The sequence below is a fragment of the Equus asinus genome, chromosome 1 (genome assembly GCF_041296235.1).
Source record: "Equus asinus isolate D_3611 breed Donkey chromosome 1, EquAss-T2T_v2, whole genome shotgun sequence".
Lineage (NCBI taxonomy): Eukaryota > Metazoa > Chordata > Mammalia > Perissodactyla > Equidae > Equus > Equus asinus.
The window spans coordinates 135,499,310-135,515,443 of NC_091790.1; the positions used below are offsets into that span (position 1 = coordinate 135,499,310).

At 34.6% G+C, this 16,134-nt stretch overlaps 1 protein-coding gene across 13 annotated transcripts in view; it reads left to right on the forward strand.

The window, feature by feature from the left end:
* Nucleotides 1-16,134, forward strand: part of AKAP9 (A-kinase anchoring protein 9) — a 159,885-nt gene that overhangs the window by 129,186 nt on the left and 14,565 nt on the right. For all 13 annotated transcript variants that reach the window (XR_011502958.1, XR_011502960.1, XM_070508256.1 and 10 more), the window contains 10 exons: nt 1,207-1,359; nt 1,723-1,902; nt 2,530-3,603; nt 4,754-4,894; nt 5,405-5,902; nt 6,332-6,395; nt 6,485-6,606; nt 7,170-7,361; nt 7,626-7,814; nt 15,461-15,593. Coding sequence is in view for 11 of the 13 variants with exons in the window: in XM_070508256.1 (XP_070364357.1) it covers nt 1,207-1,359; nt 1,723-1,902; nt 2,530-3,603; nt 4,754-4,894; nt 5,405-5,902; nt 6,332-6,395; nt 6,485-6,606; nt 7,170-7,361; nt 7,626-7,814; nt 15,461-15,593 (2,746 nt within the window). In the remaining 2 variants the exon portion in view is untranslated. The remainder of the gene's footprint in view (nt 1-1,206; nt 1,360-1,722; nt 1,903-2,529; nt 3,604-4,753; nt 4,895-5,404; nt 5,903-6,331; nt 6,396-6,484; nt 6,607-7,169; nt 7,362-7,625; nt 7,815-15,460; nt 15,594-16,134) is intronic.

Here is a 16,134-nt window from a genome sequence, read left to right on the forward strand (position 1 = left end):
CCTCAGGGCAAGGTAAGATACTCCCCTCTCAGTGATGCTCTTCCTCATCTCTGAAATGAGGATTATCCTAGTCCCGATCTCACAAGGTTGTTACAGGGTTTTAAAATTATATATATATAAAGCACCTTATGCAGTGCCTAGCAGTAAATTGTCTATAATCGATGGCTATTATTACTCATATTGATACTTTTTCTGTTAAGGAAATACTAGGCTAAATGATTTTTAAGGTCTTTGCCTTACCAGTGCTGACTCATGGTTCTGATTACATGTCAGCATGTAATCAGCATATGGTCCCTTTCAAGTTCTAAGGAACAATAATGATTTCTCTGCTGCTGTCTGAGGCAGCTGCCACTAAATGCTGCTCCTGCATCTTAGGTTGCTTTTAATGTAGCAATTTTGATCATGTGGTAAATACAGATTTGGAAATCTGTTCATTAAATGTTTATTAAGTAGCTACAAAGCAGGGAGCTGTTCCTGTCCTCAAAGTTCCAGTTAAATTTTAAAATACTAACTAGCCTTTAATATTTGTCATTGGTTTCAGTCTCTAACCATCAAAGAACAATTACTTTACCATTAATGATCTGTGCATAGAAATGAGCTAAATTTCTATTGTCCTGCATATAGGAAGTCTGTAATTTTCTCCTAAAATTGTATTAGTAAACTCTTAAGCTTCTGTATTTCAGACCTAAGAATCTCACGGTTTTAGTGTCTGCCTCGCCATCCTTCTGCTTAAACAAGGCACATGGCAGCCAGACCTTTCATTGGGTTAACTCAGTCTTAATATATAGATTAAATTGAACTAGTCTCACTTGGTGGCTAAAATAACTGATTTAATTCTCTAGCTTTTTTGAGCCTTTTGATAATAACTAAACTAAGATTTAAAATGTGGATTCTTTCCCTTCTTCCCATGACTCTTCTCTGCTTTATCAGAAGATATTTTAGGTAGGAAACGGCTGCTTATATCCTTTCTCTGAAGATCTCCTCTTTGCTTTGGGCACAGTGGTTTAAGGCTGTTCAGTTTGAACATGTCTAGAAACCACACAGGGTCACCTGGCTTAGAGAAACCCCTTTCCGTTATTCTCATGGCTCACATGTTTTAAGCATACATGCTTCATAGAGCTAACACAGCACTCTTCATTCTCTCTGAACAAATAAACATTTGTATAAATTTTTTTCTCTTTCCTTTTGATAATTTTGGTACTAAAGATCACAAACTTAGAAGAGCAGTTAGAGCAGTTCAGAGAAGAACTGGAAAATAAGAATGAAGAAGTTCAGCAACTACATATGCAATTAGAAATACAGAAAAAGGAATCTACTACCCGCCTACAAGAACTTGAACAAGAAAACAAATTATTTAAGGTAATTAGTTAAGAAAAACTTTTAAATAATTCATAGTTTTCATCCTGTGTAGCCTTAGCATTGTTAATCATTTGCTAAATCCAGCTGCTAAACAATACTTAACATGGGAACGTTAGCTGCAAATGGATTTGCATGGTATTTTCAACTCAACATAAACATTTGAATTCATCATAAATGAAAATTTTTTGAGAATTTTTATCAAAATATTTTAAGAATTATTGATATACAATAACTATATGATATCTCTAATTTTTTCATTTGTACGTTTTTGGCACTATATCTTTTGTAAGAGTTAATCGAAAGAATGTTTGGAAAATCACATGTAATGATCTGTACAACTGAGATGGTTGTTTTTGTCCCTAGGATGAAATGAAGAAACTGGGATTTGCCATAAAGGAATTTGATGCTGTCTCTACTCAGGACCAACATGTACTGTTTGGGAAATTTGCTCAAATAATGCAGGAAAAAGAGGTAGAAATTAACCGATTGAATGAGCAAATTACAAAACTTCAGCATCAACTTAAAATTGCAACAGATAACAAGGTACACTAATTCAAAATTGATTGTTACATGAAATTAAGCTAGAATTTTAAAGGGCAAAATGGTAATTTTTTCAGTTTCTCTTTGAATTTAAAAAACAAACCTTAATTCTCTCTTAGCCGTTAATTTTAATTTGTTAAGACACATTGACTTAACAAGCTAATCTTTGTCCCCTTCTAATATCATCAAAGAATTATGATGTTTTTCAGGAAGTTTCTGGTGACTCAGATTTCATCATGTCATTTTAACCAAATCTATTACAAATTCTTCTATTTAGTATGAGTTAAGTAAGATAATGACCTTTGGACATCATCTTCTATAGACTTTTTATTTCAATACTTCATCCTTTTCAATTGGAACATATTGACTGTTTTACTTCTAGGAAATCGGCTACTAAAAGTGTAAATCATTTTATATTTAACAAAACTTTCCGAACACAGTTCTGAATGAGGTCCTTGTTTGATATGATGGGGCTGTTGGTCTATGTTAAAGTAATGTAGCATGTCTGAGAAGTGTATTGTTTTTGTGTGTGTGATCAGCACTTTAAGATCCTGCCCTAAAATAAAATGAAATTCCTAAAATGTAACGGTGTATTTATTGTGTATGTTACCTTTTTTTGTTAACTAATAGGTTATTGAAGAAAAAAATGAACTAATAAGGAATCTTGAAACCCAGATAGAATGTTTAATGAGTGATCAAGAGCGTGGGAAGAAAAATAAAGAAGAAGAAATAGAGCAGCTCAATGAAGTGATTGAGAAGCTTCAACAGGAATTGGCACATATTGAACAGAAGACATCAGTGGATGCCAGTTCTCTCCCAGAAGAAGCGGATAGTTTAAAACATCAGTTGGATATGGTAATAGCTGAAAAACTGGCTTTGGAACAGCGAGTAGAAACCACTAATAAAGAAATGGCCTTTACGAAAAATGTACTTAAAGAAACCAATTTTAAAATGAACCAGCTAACACAAGAATTATGCAGCTTAAAGAGAGAACGTGAAAATATGGAAAAAATCCAGACTGTACCGGAAAAAAATATTGACATGGCTATAGATCTGAGCAAACACAAACCTGAGCTAGAAGTAGTCCTTCCTGATGATGCTCTTAAACCCCTGGTAAATCAGACTTACGTCAAATCTTTTGAAGAAAACAGCAAAGTTTCCATAAGCAGTTTGGAAACAAAGGTGCTACAGCTTGAGAGCATTATTAGCGCAAAGGACTTGGAACTTACCCAGTGTTATAAACAAATAAAGGATGTACAAGAAAAAGGCCAGTCTGAAACAGAAATACTTAAAAAGAAGATTGTAACCCTGCAGAATCTACTTGAGGAACAAGTTGCTGCTGCTATTGTGAGTCAGGTCCAACTTGAAGCAGTTAAGGAATATGCAAAATACTGTCAAGACGAACAAGCAATTTCATTAGAACCCGAAAGAGCACATATACAGAATTTGAATCAACTCGCAGAAAATGAGATGGAGTCAAATGTGTTAGCATTAACCTTGAGAATATCAGAATTAGAAAGCCAGGTGGTTGAAATGCAGGCTAGTTTGATTTTAGAAAAAGAACAAGTAGAAATTGCAGAGAACAATGCTTTGGAGAAAGAAAAGAAGCTACTAGAATTACAGAAGTTATTGGAGGACAATGAGAAAAAACAGGGAGGGAAAGAAAGGAGAAGAAGCCCTCAAGGAGATTTTGAAGTTCTCAGGGTTAGTTTGTATTTGATTTTTTTTCATTTGAATACCCTAAAAAACTCTCGTTTCCTTTGTTGCTTAAGCTGATTGCTAATTTACTAAATTAAACACAGTGTTCTTACATCGCATGATTAATATATAAAACGTTTTTATAAAAATACTTCTGTTCAGTCTTATTATTATTACTAGAACAATGTAAACTGTATTTTGTGGTCTTCAAATCATGATATTTATTTCACTAGCATACTCATTAAGTAGTGCAGTCAGAAGCAACTTAGAAAGATGAAGTTTAGCAGATGTCCTCTAGAACTTGTGTAGGTTTTTTTTCCTTTCCCCCTAATATGCATGTCATGTGATCATCCCTTTTAAGTAATGAAAATATCAAAATATATTAGTATTCTGCTGAATGAAGGCATGAGTGATGAGTCATTAGCTTTTGCAAATTTTATACTTGGTAGATTTCATCCTTTTCTAGGAAAAAATTTGTATTTCACCTTTGTAAGTCCGGTTGTGTAAGGATCTGAAATTGCAGGTATTTCTTTGCATGGAACAAATATGAGAGGACTTTAATTTTCATATTCTCACTTTATGTATTTACAATTTTGAATAGTAAATGTGCAGTCTTATCTCAATACCAGGAGATTAACTGATATATCAGGATTCCATAAATATTTAATATATTTCACAAAGGATAATAATTCTTTCCATTTACCTAGGCTTTTTCCTCCTAGCTCACTGGACCCATAAATGGTAGTAATGTTAAAATAGTAATATGACTTTCCATATATATAAAACTTCTAAGAAATATCTTAGCACACCTGGTTATCTTTTGAGGAAAGTGATATAAACATGAAAGTTTTTTGAAGGTTACAAAAAATATTTTTACTAATAATTCATAAATTTTTAGGATATAAACTAATGACCTGATTTACCTTTTATTCCCAGAAAACCATTCTTTTTTTTTTTTTTTTTTTACTATCTCAAGAATATAAAATAATAGTTCTGAAGAAGTTTTCCTATTTGTTGAAAAAACACGTATCATTTCAACTCCTTTTATCTTATAGGCAGTCGTTCCTAGAAAGCATCGTTAGACTATGTAAGTGCCTTGAAATCAGCCATAATTTTTGAAAATTACGTGTTTCTTATGTTTTCCACTGCCATTCAGACAACTACTAAGCTAACTCATACCAATGAAGAAAGTGGATTTTTTGGTCAACTTGAGGCTCTTAGAGCTGAGTCAGCAGCTACCAAAGAAGAACTTGCCACGTACAGAGAGAAGGCAGAAAAGCTTCAAGAAGAGCTTTTGGTAAGATAAGTAACATGACTCCTAATGGACTTATTTCTACTAATCTTAATTTCATTTCCAAGTATATTCTCTTCTGTAAAAACAAACCCATATCCATAACTTAAAAGCTAGAGAAAAATCAAGTCTTTCGTGAACTTGATGGAAAGTTCCATTATCATAAATTTGTCTACTAGCATCTTCTTGCTTGGTTTTCCTTGGAATCTTTGTTAGGAGGATGCCTTTAATGTCCAGACTGTTAATAAAGGAGGAGAAAGAAAGATGAGAACTGTATATCCCATGAGAACCCAAAGTACAGACTGATGAAATGATTTTGTTTCTGTGGTGATCTATGACAATATGGTAATCTATATACAAATATATATGGAAACTGGGTGTTTCTGAAATTTTTTTTATTATTACTATTCTGAGAAAAATAAACACATTACCATGAATTATACTTTCCCTCTACCTAAGTTCTACATTCAGTATTTTAAACCTGCATATTCTACTGTTCTATTCATTATGTTTTAGGTAAAAGAAACAAATATAGCATTTCTCCAGAAAGATTTACTCCAAGTTAGAGATCAACTGACAGAGGCAGAAGAGAAATTATCCTACTTCTCAGAAAAAGAAGATAAGACCTCAGTCTTACATGAACATGAAAACAGAAAGGTCCGCATATTAGAGCCACTTCCTATTAAAGTGGGTAAAAGCTCTGCATCCCAGACTGAGGGGACTGTCAAAGTTAATAATAGCAATCAGACTCCACAAATTCTTGTTAGAAACGCAGGAATCCAAATTGATTTACAGAATGAATGTTCATCAGAAGAAGTCACTGAAATAATCAGTCAGTTTACTGAAAAAATCGAGCAGATGCAGGAACTACATGCTGCTGAAATTTTGGATATGGAATCCAGACATATTTCAGAAACGGAAACCTTGAAGAGGGAACACTATGTTACTGTTCAGTTACTGACAGAGGAATGTGGTGCCCTGAAGGCAGTGATACAGTGTCTGAGATCTAAAGAGGTATTGGTTTTCCTAATAATGTTTTTTCAACATTCTGTGATTTTTTTTTTCCAAAATCCTCAGCTTTTAAGAAAAAGAAATTTGAGGCAATCTCTTCCTTATGGTAAAATTACAATTTTAAATCTTTCCATTATGTAGAGTCAGATAATAACTTAGCACAAAGTTCCTGTGCAGATTTGGAACCTGATGTTATCGTTCCTTAATTCATGAATGTCTCTTATTATTATAGTAATATCCATGAAGAAAAACATTAAAGACTTCTTGTAAACCATGGATAGTTTCATTTATTATGAAAGGTGTGATAGATTTGATTGAGGGTTTTTTTGTTTTTGTTTTTTTGACAGCGTTGCAAAAGAACACTACTATTCATTGGACCCTATTTTTATTAAGTCAAAAAACGATATGTGTTTTTTTGTTTTCTCTAATTAGGGATCCTCAGTTCCTGAATTAATACATTCTGATGCTTACCAAACTAGAGAAATATGTTCCAGTGGTAAGTTATATAAATTTCTGGAATTTTCATTGTGCTTGTTTAAAAAGTGTTTGTTTCTTTTTAGTAGTCATTGGTTTTCTTTATTTTAGATTCTGGATCAGACTGGGGTCAGGGAATTTATCTTACACAAAGTCAGGGATTTGACACAGCATCAGAAGGCCAAGGAGAAGAAGGTGAAAATTCAACGGATTTATTTCCGAAGAAAATAAAGGTACTAAAATACAGGTAGCTTTTAGTAAAACTTAGCCAATGTGGTTTCTATATTGAACACAGTAGTTTATTAGTAGTTATATAGGAAGATCCACTCTGAAGAGAGAATTGTATAGCTAAAATGAACTTTGGGAAGCTGTTTACTTGTATTTCCATATTTTGCAGATGATAAACTACAATATATTTAATAGTTATTTGTATAAAGGTCTTTTGAGAATAATTTTTATGCCTGATGTTTTCATTTGCCAAAATTATTAAAGCAGTCTCAAGGACTAGAAGTTAGTTATCTCCTACATATTTCTTTTGGTCAAATTAGTGGCTAATCGATAAATCCAAGAACAACACATTAAATAAATAGAAGGAACTTAGAGATAAGAGCCACACAAAGTCACAGAGCATAGGAAGAAGGCATTCAGTATTGGTGAGCTGTGTTTCCTGTCTGCAGTGGCTTTTCTGAATAGATCTAACTAGATAAACTGTCTTGCTTCAAATGTAGTCTGAAGCAAGACTTTGCAATCTCTGAAGAAGTTGTTACAATTCTGGCTTTGGGGTTTTGGTTTCTAGGGATTACTGAGAGCTGTCCATAATGAAGGCATGCAGGTACTCTCTCTCACTGAGTCTCCCTACAGTGATGGAGAGGACCATTCTGTTCAGCAAGTTTCAGAATTTTGGCTAGAAGAGAGAAGAGCTTACCTCAGTACGATCTCATCTCTTAAGGATTTAATTACCAAAATGCAAGAACAAAGAGAAGCCGAGGTACTCAAAGAATATTATGCATCTAAATAGTTTTATATTATTTTTATCGATAATAAGGCACTCAACAACTTAAATTATCTTTTATGGTGCTTTTTTACGTGAATTACTATATGTTGTTTGAATACCCCAAAACACACTTGAAAATAAATTTATATGCTCTTAAACTTTTAGTATTTATTTTGGTTAGTGGATTAATATCCTTTTTAGAATGTTTTTAAAACATGCTTATTTGAAAACTAACTTTTGTTTTTTATACTCTGCTAGGTGTTTGATAGTTCTCAACCTCACAAGAGCTTCTCAGACTGGCGAGGTGAACTTCTGCTTGCCCTTCAGCAAGTTTTCTTAAAGGAGCGCAGTGTTTTAATAGCCGCATTTCAGACTGAGCTAACAGCTCTAGGTACCAGAGATGCAGTTGGATTATTAAACTGTTTGGAAAAGAGAATACAAGAACAGGTATAAAAATGAAATTTCAAACAATACACTAGAACAAAGAATGCTTTTTAATAATAATTAGAGAGTTATTGACTAGAGTAAGTCTGAAGGTTAAAATTTTAACACAGCCACCAAGAATATTTAGAAGAAAAATTATTTGTTCTTAAGTGCTGTCAAGTCGGCTCCAACTCCTGGCGACCCTATGAATGAATGATGTTCACAACGTCCTGTCCTCAGCAGCCCTACTCAGCTTCCATAGACTCGTGCCTATGGATTCCTTTATGCAGCCAGTCCATCTCGCATTTGCTCTTCCTCTTTTCCTGCTGCCTTCTACTTTTCCCAGAATTATTGTCTTTTCCCTTGAATCCTGCCTTCTCACGATGTGCCCAAAGTAGGACAGCCTCAGTTTTACCATTTTTGCCTCAAGCAATAGTTCAGGCTTGATTTGCTCTAGGACCCACTCGTTCGTCTTTCTGGCAGTCCAGTGTATCTGTAGAGCCCTCCTCCAACACCATGTTTCAAATGAGTCAGATTTTTTTCCTATCAGCCTTCTTCCCTGTCCAGCCTTCGCACCTGTGCATAGTAATTGGGAGTACAAGGATGTGGATGCTCTTGGCCTTAGTCTCTTCCTTACACTTGATGATCTTTCCTAGTTCTTTCAGTGCTGCCCCTCCGAGTTTCTGTCTTCTCTTGATTTCTTGATTACAGTCTCCATTTAAATTGATGACTGAACCAAGGTAAACAAAATCTTTAAGAATTTCGGTGTCTTCATTGTCTACTTTAAAGTTTTGTAATTCTTCTTAGTCATAATTTTTGTCTTTTTTATGTTCAAATGCAGTCCTACTTTGGTACTTTGTTTTTGTCAGAAGTTGTTTCAAGTCCTTGCTACTTTCTGGCAATAGTATGGTGTCATCTGCATATCTTAGATTGTTGATATTTCTTCTACCAATTTTCACTCCTTCATCTGAGTCTAGCCCAGTTTTTCTTTTTTCGTTTTGTTTTTAAAGACTATCCAAGACCAGTCTTAGACCTGCCACATCCTTCTAGCAGATCTAGAATTTCCTGTTGGTATTCCATTTTTTTAAAGGTATGCTTTTTGGTGAAGAATATTGGCCCTGAGCTAACATCTATTGCCAATCTTTTTTTTTTTTTCCTCTCCCCAAAGTCCCAGTACATAGTTGTATATCCTAGTTGTATGTCCTTCTAGTTTTTCTATGTGGGATGCCACCACGGCATGGCTTGATGAGCAGTGTGTAGGTCCGCACCCAGAATCCAAACGAGTGAACCTCGGGCCGCCAAAACAGAGCATGTGAACTTAACCACTACATCACTGGGCTGGCCCCCAGCCCTGTTTTTCATATGACATCTTCTGCATACAGCTTAGATAGATAGGGAGATAAAATGTACCCTTGTCTGACACCTTAGCCTATAGGAAACCATTCTTTCTCTCCACATTCTGTCCTGACAGTGGCTTCTCAATACAGGTTACTCATCAGGACAATCAAGTGCTGAGGCATGCCCATTTCTTATAGAGCAGCCCATAGCTTTTCATGATCCACGCAGTCAAAGGCTTTACTGTAGTCTATAAAACATAGATTAACCTTCTGAAATTCTTAGGAGCACTCCAGTAGCCAATGAATCATCACAATTAGATCTCACGTATTTTTCCGTTTTCGAAATTCAGCTTGAACATTAGGCATTTCTTGCTCCATATAAGGCAAGAACCTTTGTTGCAGCACCCTGAGCATCACTTTTCTTGCATGGGAAGTTAGAGCAATGGTCCTATAGTCACTGCACTCCCTGGCATTTCCTTTCTTGGGGATTGGGATATATAGTGAGCGTTTCCAGTCTATAGGCCTTTGTTTTGTTTTCCATTTTTGTTGGTATATTCGTGTTAGGATTTTGACAGATTCAGTCTCTGTGGCTTGAATTAATTCTATTGATATTCCATCTAACCCTGGTGACCTATTTCTTCCCACTGCTTTCAGGGCAGCATCCACTTCACTTTCTAGGATTACTGGTTCTTCCTCATAGGAATCTGCTTCAAAGGAATCTGTCATCCTTTCATCTCTTCTGTCTAGATCTTCAGTTTACTGTTTCCACTTTCCGTTCGTTTTCTCCTGAACAGATAGTTTGCTTCCCTGTTGGTCGTTCAGCATTCCTAATCTAGGTTTAAATTTCCCTTTGATTTCTTGGATCTTATGGAAGAGACCCCTTCTTCCTTTTCTGTTGTTCTCTTCTGTCTCTTTGCATTGGCCATTTTAGGAGTTCTCTTTATCTCTAGGTGACAGTCGCTGAAAAGCTGCATTCAGGATTCTAATCCTGCTTTTGTCACCTTTTACTTTTGCTTCTCACCTGTCCTTAACAAGTTTTGGTGTTTCTTCTGTCATCCATCTCGATTTTGCTTTTCTTTTTACTTCAGGCATTGTCTTTTTGCCTTCCTTCTTAATATTTTTAGTTTCAGTCCATGGTTCTTCTGCTTCTTGGTCAATTAGGTTTAACAGTGCAAATCTGTTTTTCATATGGACTTTAAATTCATCGGGAATGTTGTTTATGTTATATTTTGGCACTGCAATTCTTTTAGTGCCCTTCTTCAACTTTACTGTGATATCAGTACCACATTCCGCAGCTGGTCTTGTTTTGGCAGGGAGAATACAGCTTCTCCATCTCCTACTTCCAATTACATAGTCTATTTGACTTTTATATTGGCCATCTGGTGATGTTCATGTATACAGTCATCTGTTTCGTTGCTTGAAGCGTGTATTTATGACAGACAGATTGTTGGCTTCGCAGAAATTCTCGAGCAACTACCATGCTTCGTTTCCGACCCCTAGTCCAAATTTTCCGATGATGTTTGATTCTTCTTTATTTTCCACTTTTGCATTCTAGTCACTTATAACTCTCAGCATGTCTTGTTTTGATGTATGGTCATTTTTTCTTGGATACTTGCATAAAAACTTGCATAAAAATTTATTACCTTAAATGTTTTATCTTGTATTAGAAAATTAAAAAGACTGAATATTAATGAGCTAATCATCCCATTTAGGAAGTTAAAAGAGCAATGGAATAATCCCAAAGAAACTAGAAGGAATAAGATAAAAGTCAATTCTCATTATATGTAATAGTTAGAGTCTCTAAAGTTGCTTTAAATGCTAAGCCATTGCTACTAGGGGCAATACATGGGTAGGTTCCTGTGAGCCCCTAGTCACAACATTTTTGTCAACCAGTCAATAGATGACCTTGTTTTATGTGTGTTTCTGATTGACACCTTATTTATTAAATATTGTTGATTCATTAATCTTGAACTCATGGCCAATAGCTCTCTAACTCATGCCTAAGCAGTGCTCATCTAACACCTGTATTTTCTCCATAAAAAACATGACAGCTGGTGCTGGCCCAAAGGCATAGTGGTTGGGTTCGCATGCTCCACTTCAGTGGCCTGAGGTTCACAGATTCAGATCCTAGGCGTGGACCTACACACCATTCATCAAGCCATGCTGTGGCAGCATCCCACATACAAAATAGAGGAAGGTTAGCACAGATGTTGGCTCAAGGACAATCTTCCTCAAGCAAAAAGAGGAAGATTGACAACAGATGTTAGCTCAGGGTGAATCTTCCTCAGCAAAAAAAAAAAAAAAAAAGGAATGAAAGTGGGATCATAACTAAATATATAGTTGAGATATAAAAATAGAATATTATGAATAATTTTATGTAAATTAAAAACTTGGGTGAAATGGATAGACTTTCTGGAAAAATATTATTTATCAAAATTCATTCAGGAAGAAATACCCTGAAAAGACCTATAACTAGTAAAGGAATCAAATCAGTAGTTAAAAATCTTCTTGTAGCACTTAGCACCAAGATCTTGACTTTTCACTACATTCTCCATTAAAAGTAAATAAGAGTCCTTGGAGAAATGGCACATTCCGGGGCTGGAACAAGGAAGTACAAGATGAACCTGGAATATCTTGTTTTGCTGACAAATAAGGAATTGTTCAAAGAACGAAGAAGACATGTCGAAAGGTCACAGAACACAGCCTGAAGGAATTCCAACTAGCCAAATTTAGGACAATTTGAACATCAAATTAAGTAAGATAGTGACAGATTATAAACCAAAGAGTAAAATAAGAATTCATAAATTCATACTAATATAAATAAATGAATAAAAATTCTTTCTTACAGTAGAATGCCAACCAGTGTGTAGAAGAAATGATAGAATTAGTAAATCACTAATTCATTAAACACTATGGTAATAATCGACCCAAGCAATAATCAGCAATGGGTGCTAAAGTTAGTATGAAAAAGTTTGATCAGGAAAGTGTATTTACATAGTCTCAAAGTAAGTCTCCAGAAAATCCTTTTTAATTACAAAAGGAAAAGTAATAACTTTATAGTAGAGAAACCCTGCTTAACCAAGTGATCAGAGTTGATATCACCAGTAAGGGAACACGCTGACATTGAGTACTTCCTGATATAAAGGTTGTAACATCACTTTTGTGGTACTTCTGTTAAATGCATAACCAAAATCTACTCATAGGGAAATATTGGACATAAACAAATTGAGGGCACTACACATCTCTCAAAATGGCCAAAATAAAAATTAGTGACAGCACAAAGTGCTGATGAGGATACAGAGAAATTGCATCTCATACATTGCTGAAAGGAATGTAAAATGGGAGAGCCACTCTGCAAAATGACCTGGCAGTTTCTTATAAAGTTAAATATATATTTACCATACAACCTGGAAGTCACACTCATAGGCATTTAATCAGATAGGAATACTTATGTCTCCATAAAAACTATGTATCAGTATTCATAGCAGTCTTATTTATAATAGCCAGAAACTGGAAACAACCCAAATGTCCTTTGATAGGTGAATGGATGAGTAAACTAGGACATCCATACAATGAAATACTACTTGGCAATTAAAAAGGAACAAACTGTTGCTAGACTTTTGTGTGTTATATAACCCTCTTGAAATGACAAAATTATAGTGATAGAGAACGGATCAGTGATTATGAGGGCTTAGGAGTGGGGAGAGGATGAAACAGTTCTATATCTTGATTGTGGTGGTGGTTACATGAACCTATATACATATATACATATGATAAAATTTCCTGGTACTGTATACCAAGAAAAAGAATGAATGCATGTAAAAACTAATGAAATCTGAATAAACCCTATAATTTAAGTAGTATTGCACCAATTTCAGTTTCCTGGGTTTGGTAATGTACTATAGTTATGTAAGATGTTATCAGGAAAGCTGGCTAAAAGGGTACACAGGGACTTTGTCTCACATTATTTCAAAATAAAAAGTTTTTAAAAATTGAGGGACATGCTACAAAATAACTAGGTCACAAAAGATGAAGAAATACTTAGGGTCATCACTTTTTTCCCCCTTTTGCTATTAAGGACATTTGGCAAAATTTGAATGAACTTTGTTCATTAGATGGCAGTATTGTTTTCATGTTAATTTCCGCATTTGATAATGGTACTGTGGTTTGTAAAAGAATGTTCTTGTTTTTAGGAAATATACACTGTGGTTTTTAGAGGTAAAGGGGCATCTGTCTGCAACATGTCTTCACACATTTTGGGAAAGAAAAATAATCATATGTGCGTGTATTTGTGTAGATATATACACACACAGGTATATAAAGAGAGAGAGTGTGTGAGAGAGAGAATGATAAAAATGGTTAACATTTAGGGAATTTGGATGAGGGTATGCGGGAATCCTTGCGCAATTTTTGGAGCTTTTCTGTAAGTCTGAAATTGTCAAAATATAAAATTAAAAACAATTTTTAAAAAATCTCTCCATAAGAATTACACCAAGCCCAAATGGTTTTACAGGTAAAATCTACCAAATATTCAAAGAATAGCAAATTCCAGTTTTATATACATGCTCTCCATTTTTGGATGAGTGGGGAAATGCCCTATCTTTTTGTCAGGAAGTTAGTATAACCCTGTTACCAAAATCAGACAAAGATAATACAAGAAAGAATAATAATAGGCCTATTCTATTCATGAACATAGATGCAGAAATCCTAAACAAAATACTAACAAACCAAATCCACCAATGTATATTCTTTAAAGACACGACCACCTTACACTTAGCCAGGGATACCAAGGTAGCATACATACCATTAAAAATAATTCATGTAATTCATTACTTTAACAAGTTAAAGGGGAAAGGGAAAAGAAAAATCATCTCAAGAGAGACAACAAATAAGCAAAATGAAGAAATTCATACTTGAAAATACTTTAAAAGAAATAAACGAAAAATAAAAAGGAATTTCTTAAACTAAATAAAAGGTTTATCTAACACAAACCTACGACAAGCATGATACCTGATAGTTAAATGATAGAAACATTTCTTTTTTTTTTTTAAAGATTGACACCTGAGCTAACATCTGTTGCCAATCTCTTTTTTTTCTTCTTCTTCTCCCCAAAGCCCCTCAGTACATAGTTGTATATTCTAGTTGTAGGTCCTTCTGGTTGTGGCATGTGGGACGCCACCTCAGTGTGGCCTACCTAGTGGTGCCAGGTCCACCCCAGGATCCAAACCAGTGAAACCCTGGGCTGCCAAAGCAAAGTGCACGAACTTAACCACTCGGCCACAGGGCTGGCCCCAATAAAAACATTTCTTAATAAAGGATTCAGTAATCTGTTCAGCCTTATCCTAAAGATCTAGCTAGCACAGCAAAGCAAGAAAAATAAATGAAATAAATAAGGATTGGGGCTGGGGGAGACACCCCATGTACTTACATAGAAAACCAAAAAGAATCTACACAGAGACGTAGAATTTATAAGAAAGTTTGGTAATGCTGCTGGAAGTAAGATCAAGAGGTAAGTAAAAATCTGATTTCTCAACAACAAACAAAATGTAATTTTAAAAATAAATATTTGCAATAGCATTAAATGGAAAAATTCCTAAAAGTACACAGACTACCAAAAGTAACTCGTGAAAAATAGAAAATCTGAACAGGCTTTTAATAAAGAGTTAAATTAGTAATTTTAAAACTTCTCAAAGAAAAGCTAAGGATCAAGTGGCTTCACTGGCAAATTCTACCAAATGTTTAAAGAAGAATTAATACCAATCCTTCACAGACTCTTCCCAAAAAAAGAAGAGAAGGGAACACTTCCCAACCCATTCTCTGAGGCCAGTATTGCTGTGATTCCAAAACTAGACAGACATCACAAGAAAAGAAACCTACAAACCCCAAATAGCCAATGAGAATAAAACAACCAATGAAAAAATGGACAAATGATACAAACGAAGGACAATAAAGAGGATCCAATAAATATAAGATGCTCAAAATGTAATGTATTATTCATACTGTGGAGTACTATAGAACATTGAAAATAAGTGAAATAGAGCGACGTGTGTCAACTTGGGTGGTTCACCAACATGTTAAGTGAAAAAGGCATATGACACTAAGATAGATACAATATGGTGCTATTTATATAAACTTTTAAAATATTTTGAATTCTTCAAAAATAAATGTAAAGATTAATAACTAAAAAGTAAATCCTAATGAGCAGGAAGAGAAAATTAATATCTTTCAAAATTTTACCACGTGTGTTCCATTCATTCTTCTTCAGACTTCCTAGTTCTTAATTTTATTGTCTTTACAACTCTTTCACTTGGATTTTTACCTTGATTGTTACAGGGTGTTGAGTATCGCGCAGCTATGGAATGTCTCCAGAAAGCAGACAGAAGGAGTTTATTATCTGAAATTCAAGCACTGCGTGCTCAAATGAATGGTAGGAAAAGAGAACAAGAGAATGATCAACCAAGCCAAGGTGTGTTTTATGACGAGCTTATATGGTGACACAATACATGAATAATATTTCACTGTTTCATTTCTTCCTGTTATTATTCAGTTGAAACACATTACCTCTTAGTCACACCTTCTTCTCATTCTTATAACATCAAGGAGATAATCTACATTAATTACTCTAGGGATTAAGGGATTATCTGATTGGTATTCAACTCCTGTGTTTAATGTAAAAGGATCCTTGCCTTGATCTGGTTGTTTAGACCATTAAGTTCATTATCTTTGTTTTTAAGCTCTATATGAGAATACTCACCTAAAAGAAAAAGAAATCCATAATGAGAGTAACTTTCTTTTTTAATCCTTTTTTTATTGTGAATTGTAGCATACATACAGAAAAGTGCCAAACACAAAAATACACAGTATAACAAATTATTAAGTGCATATCTGGAAACATCACCTATACCAAGTATCCCAGAAGCTCCCTTCCCAAACACATGCTTCTCCTATTTATAGTATTGTGTGAACATTTAAAGGTTTTTTTTTAATTTCAAATCTTGTATCCATTA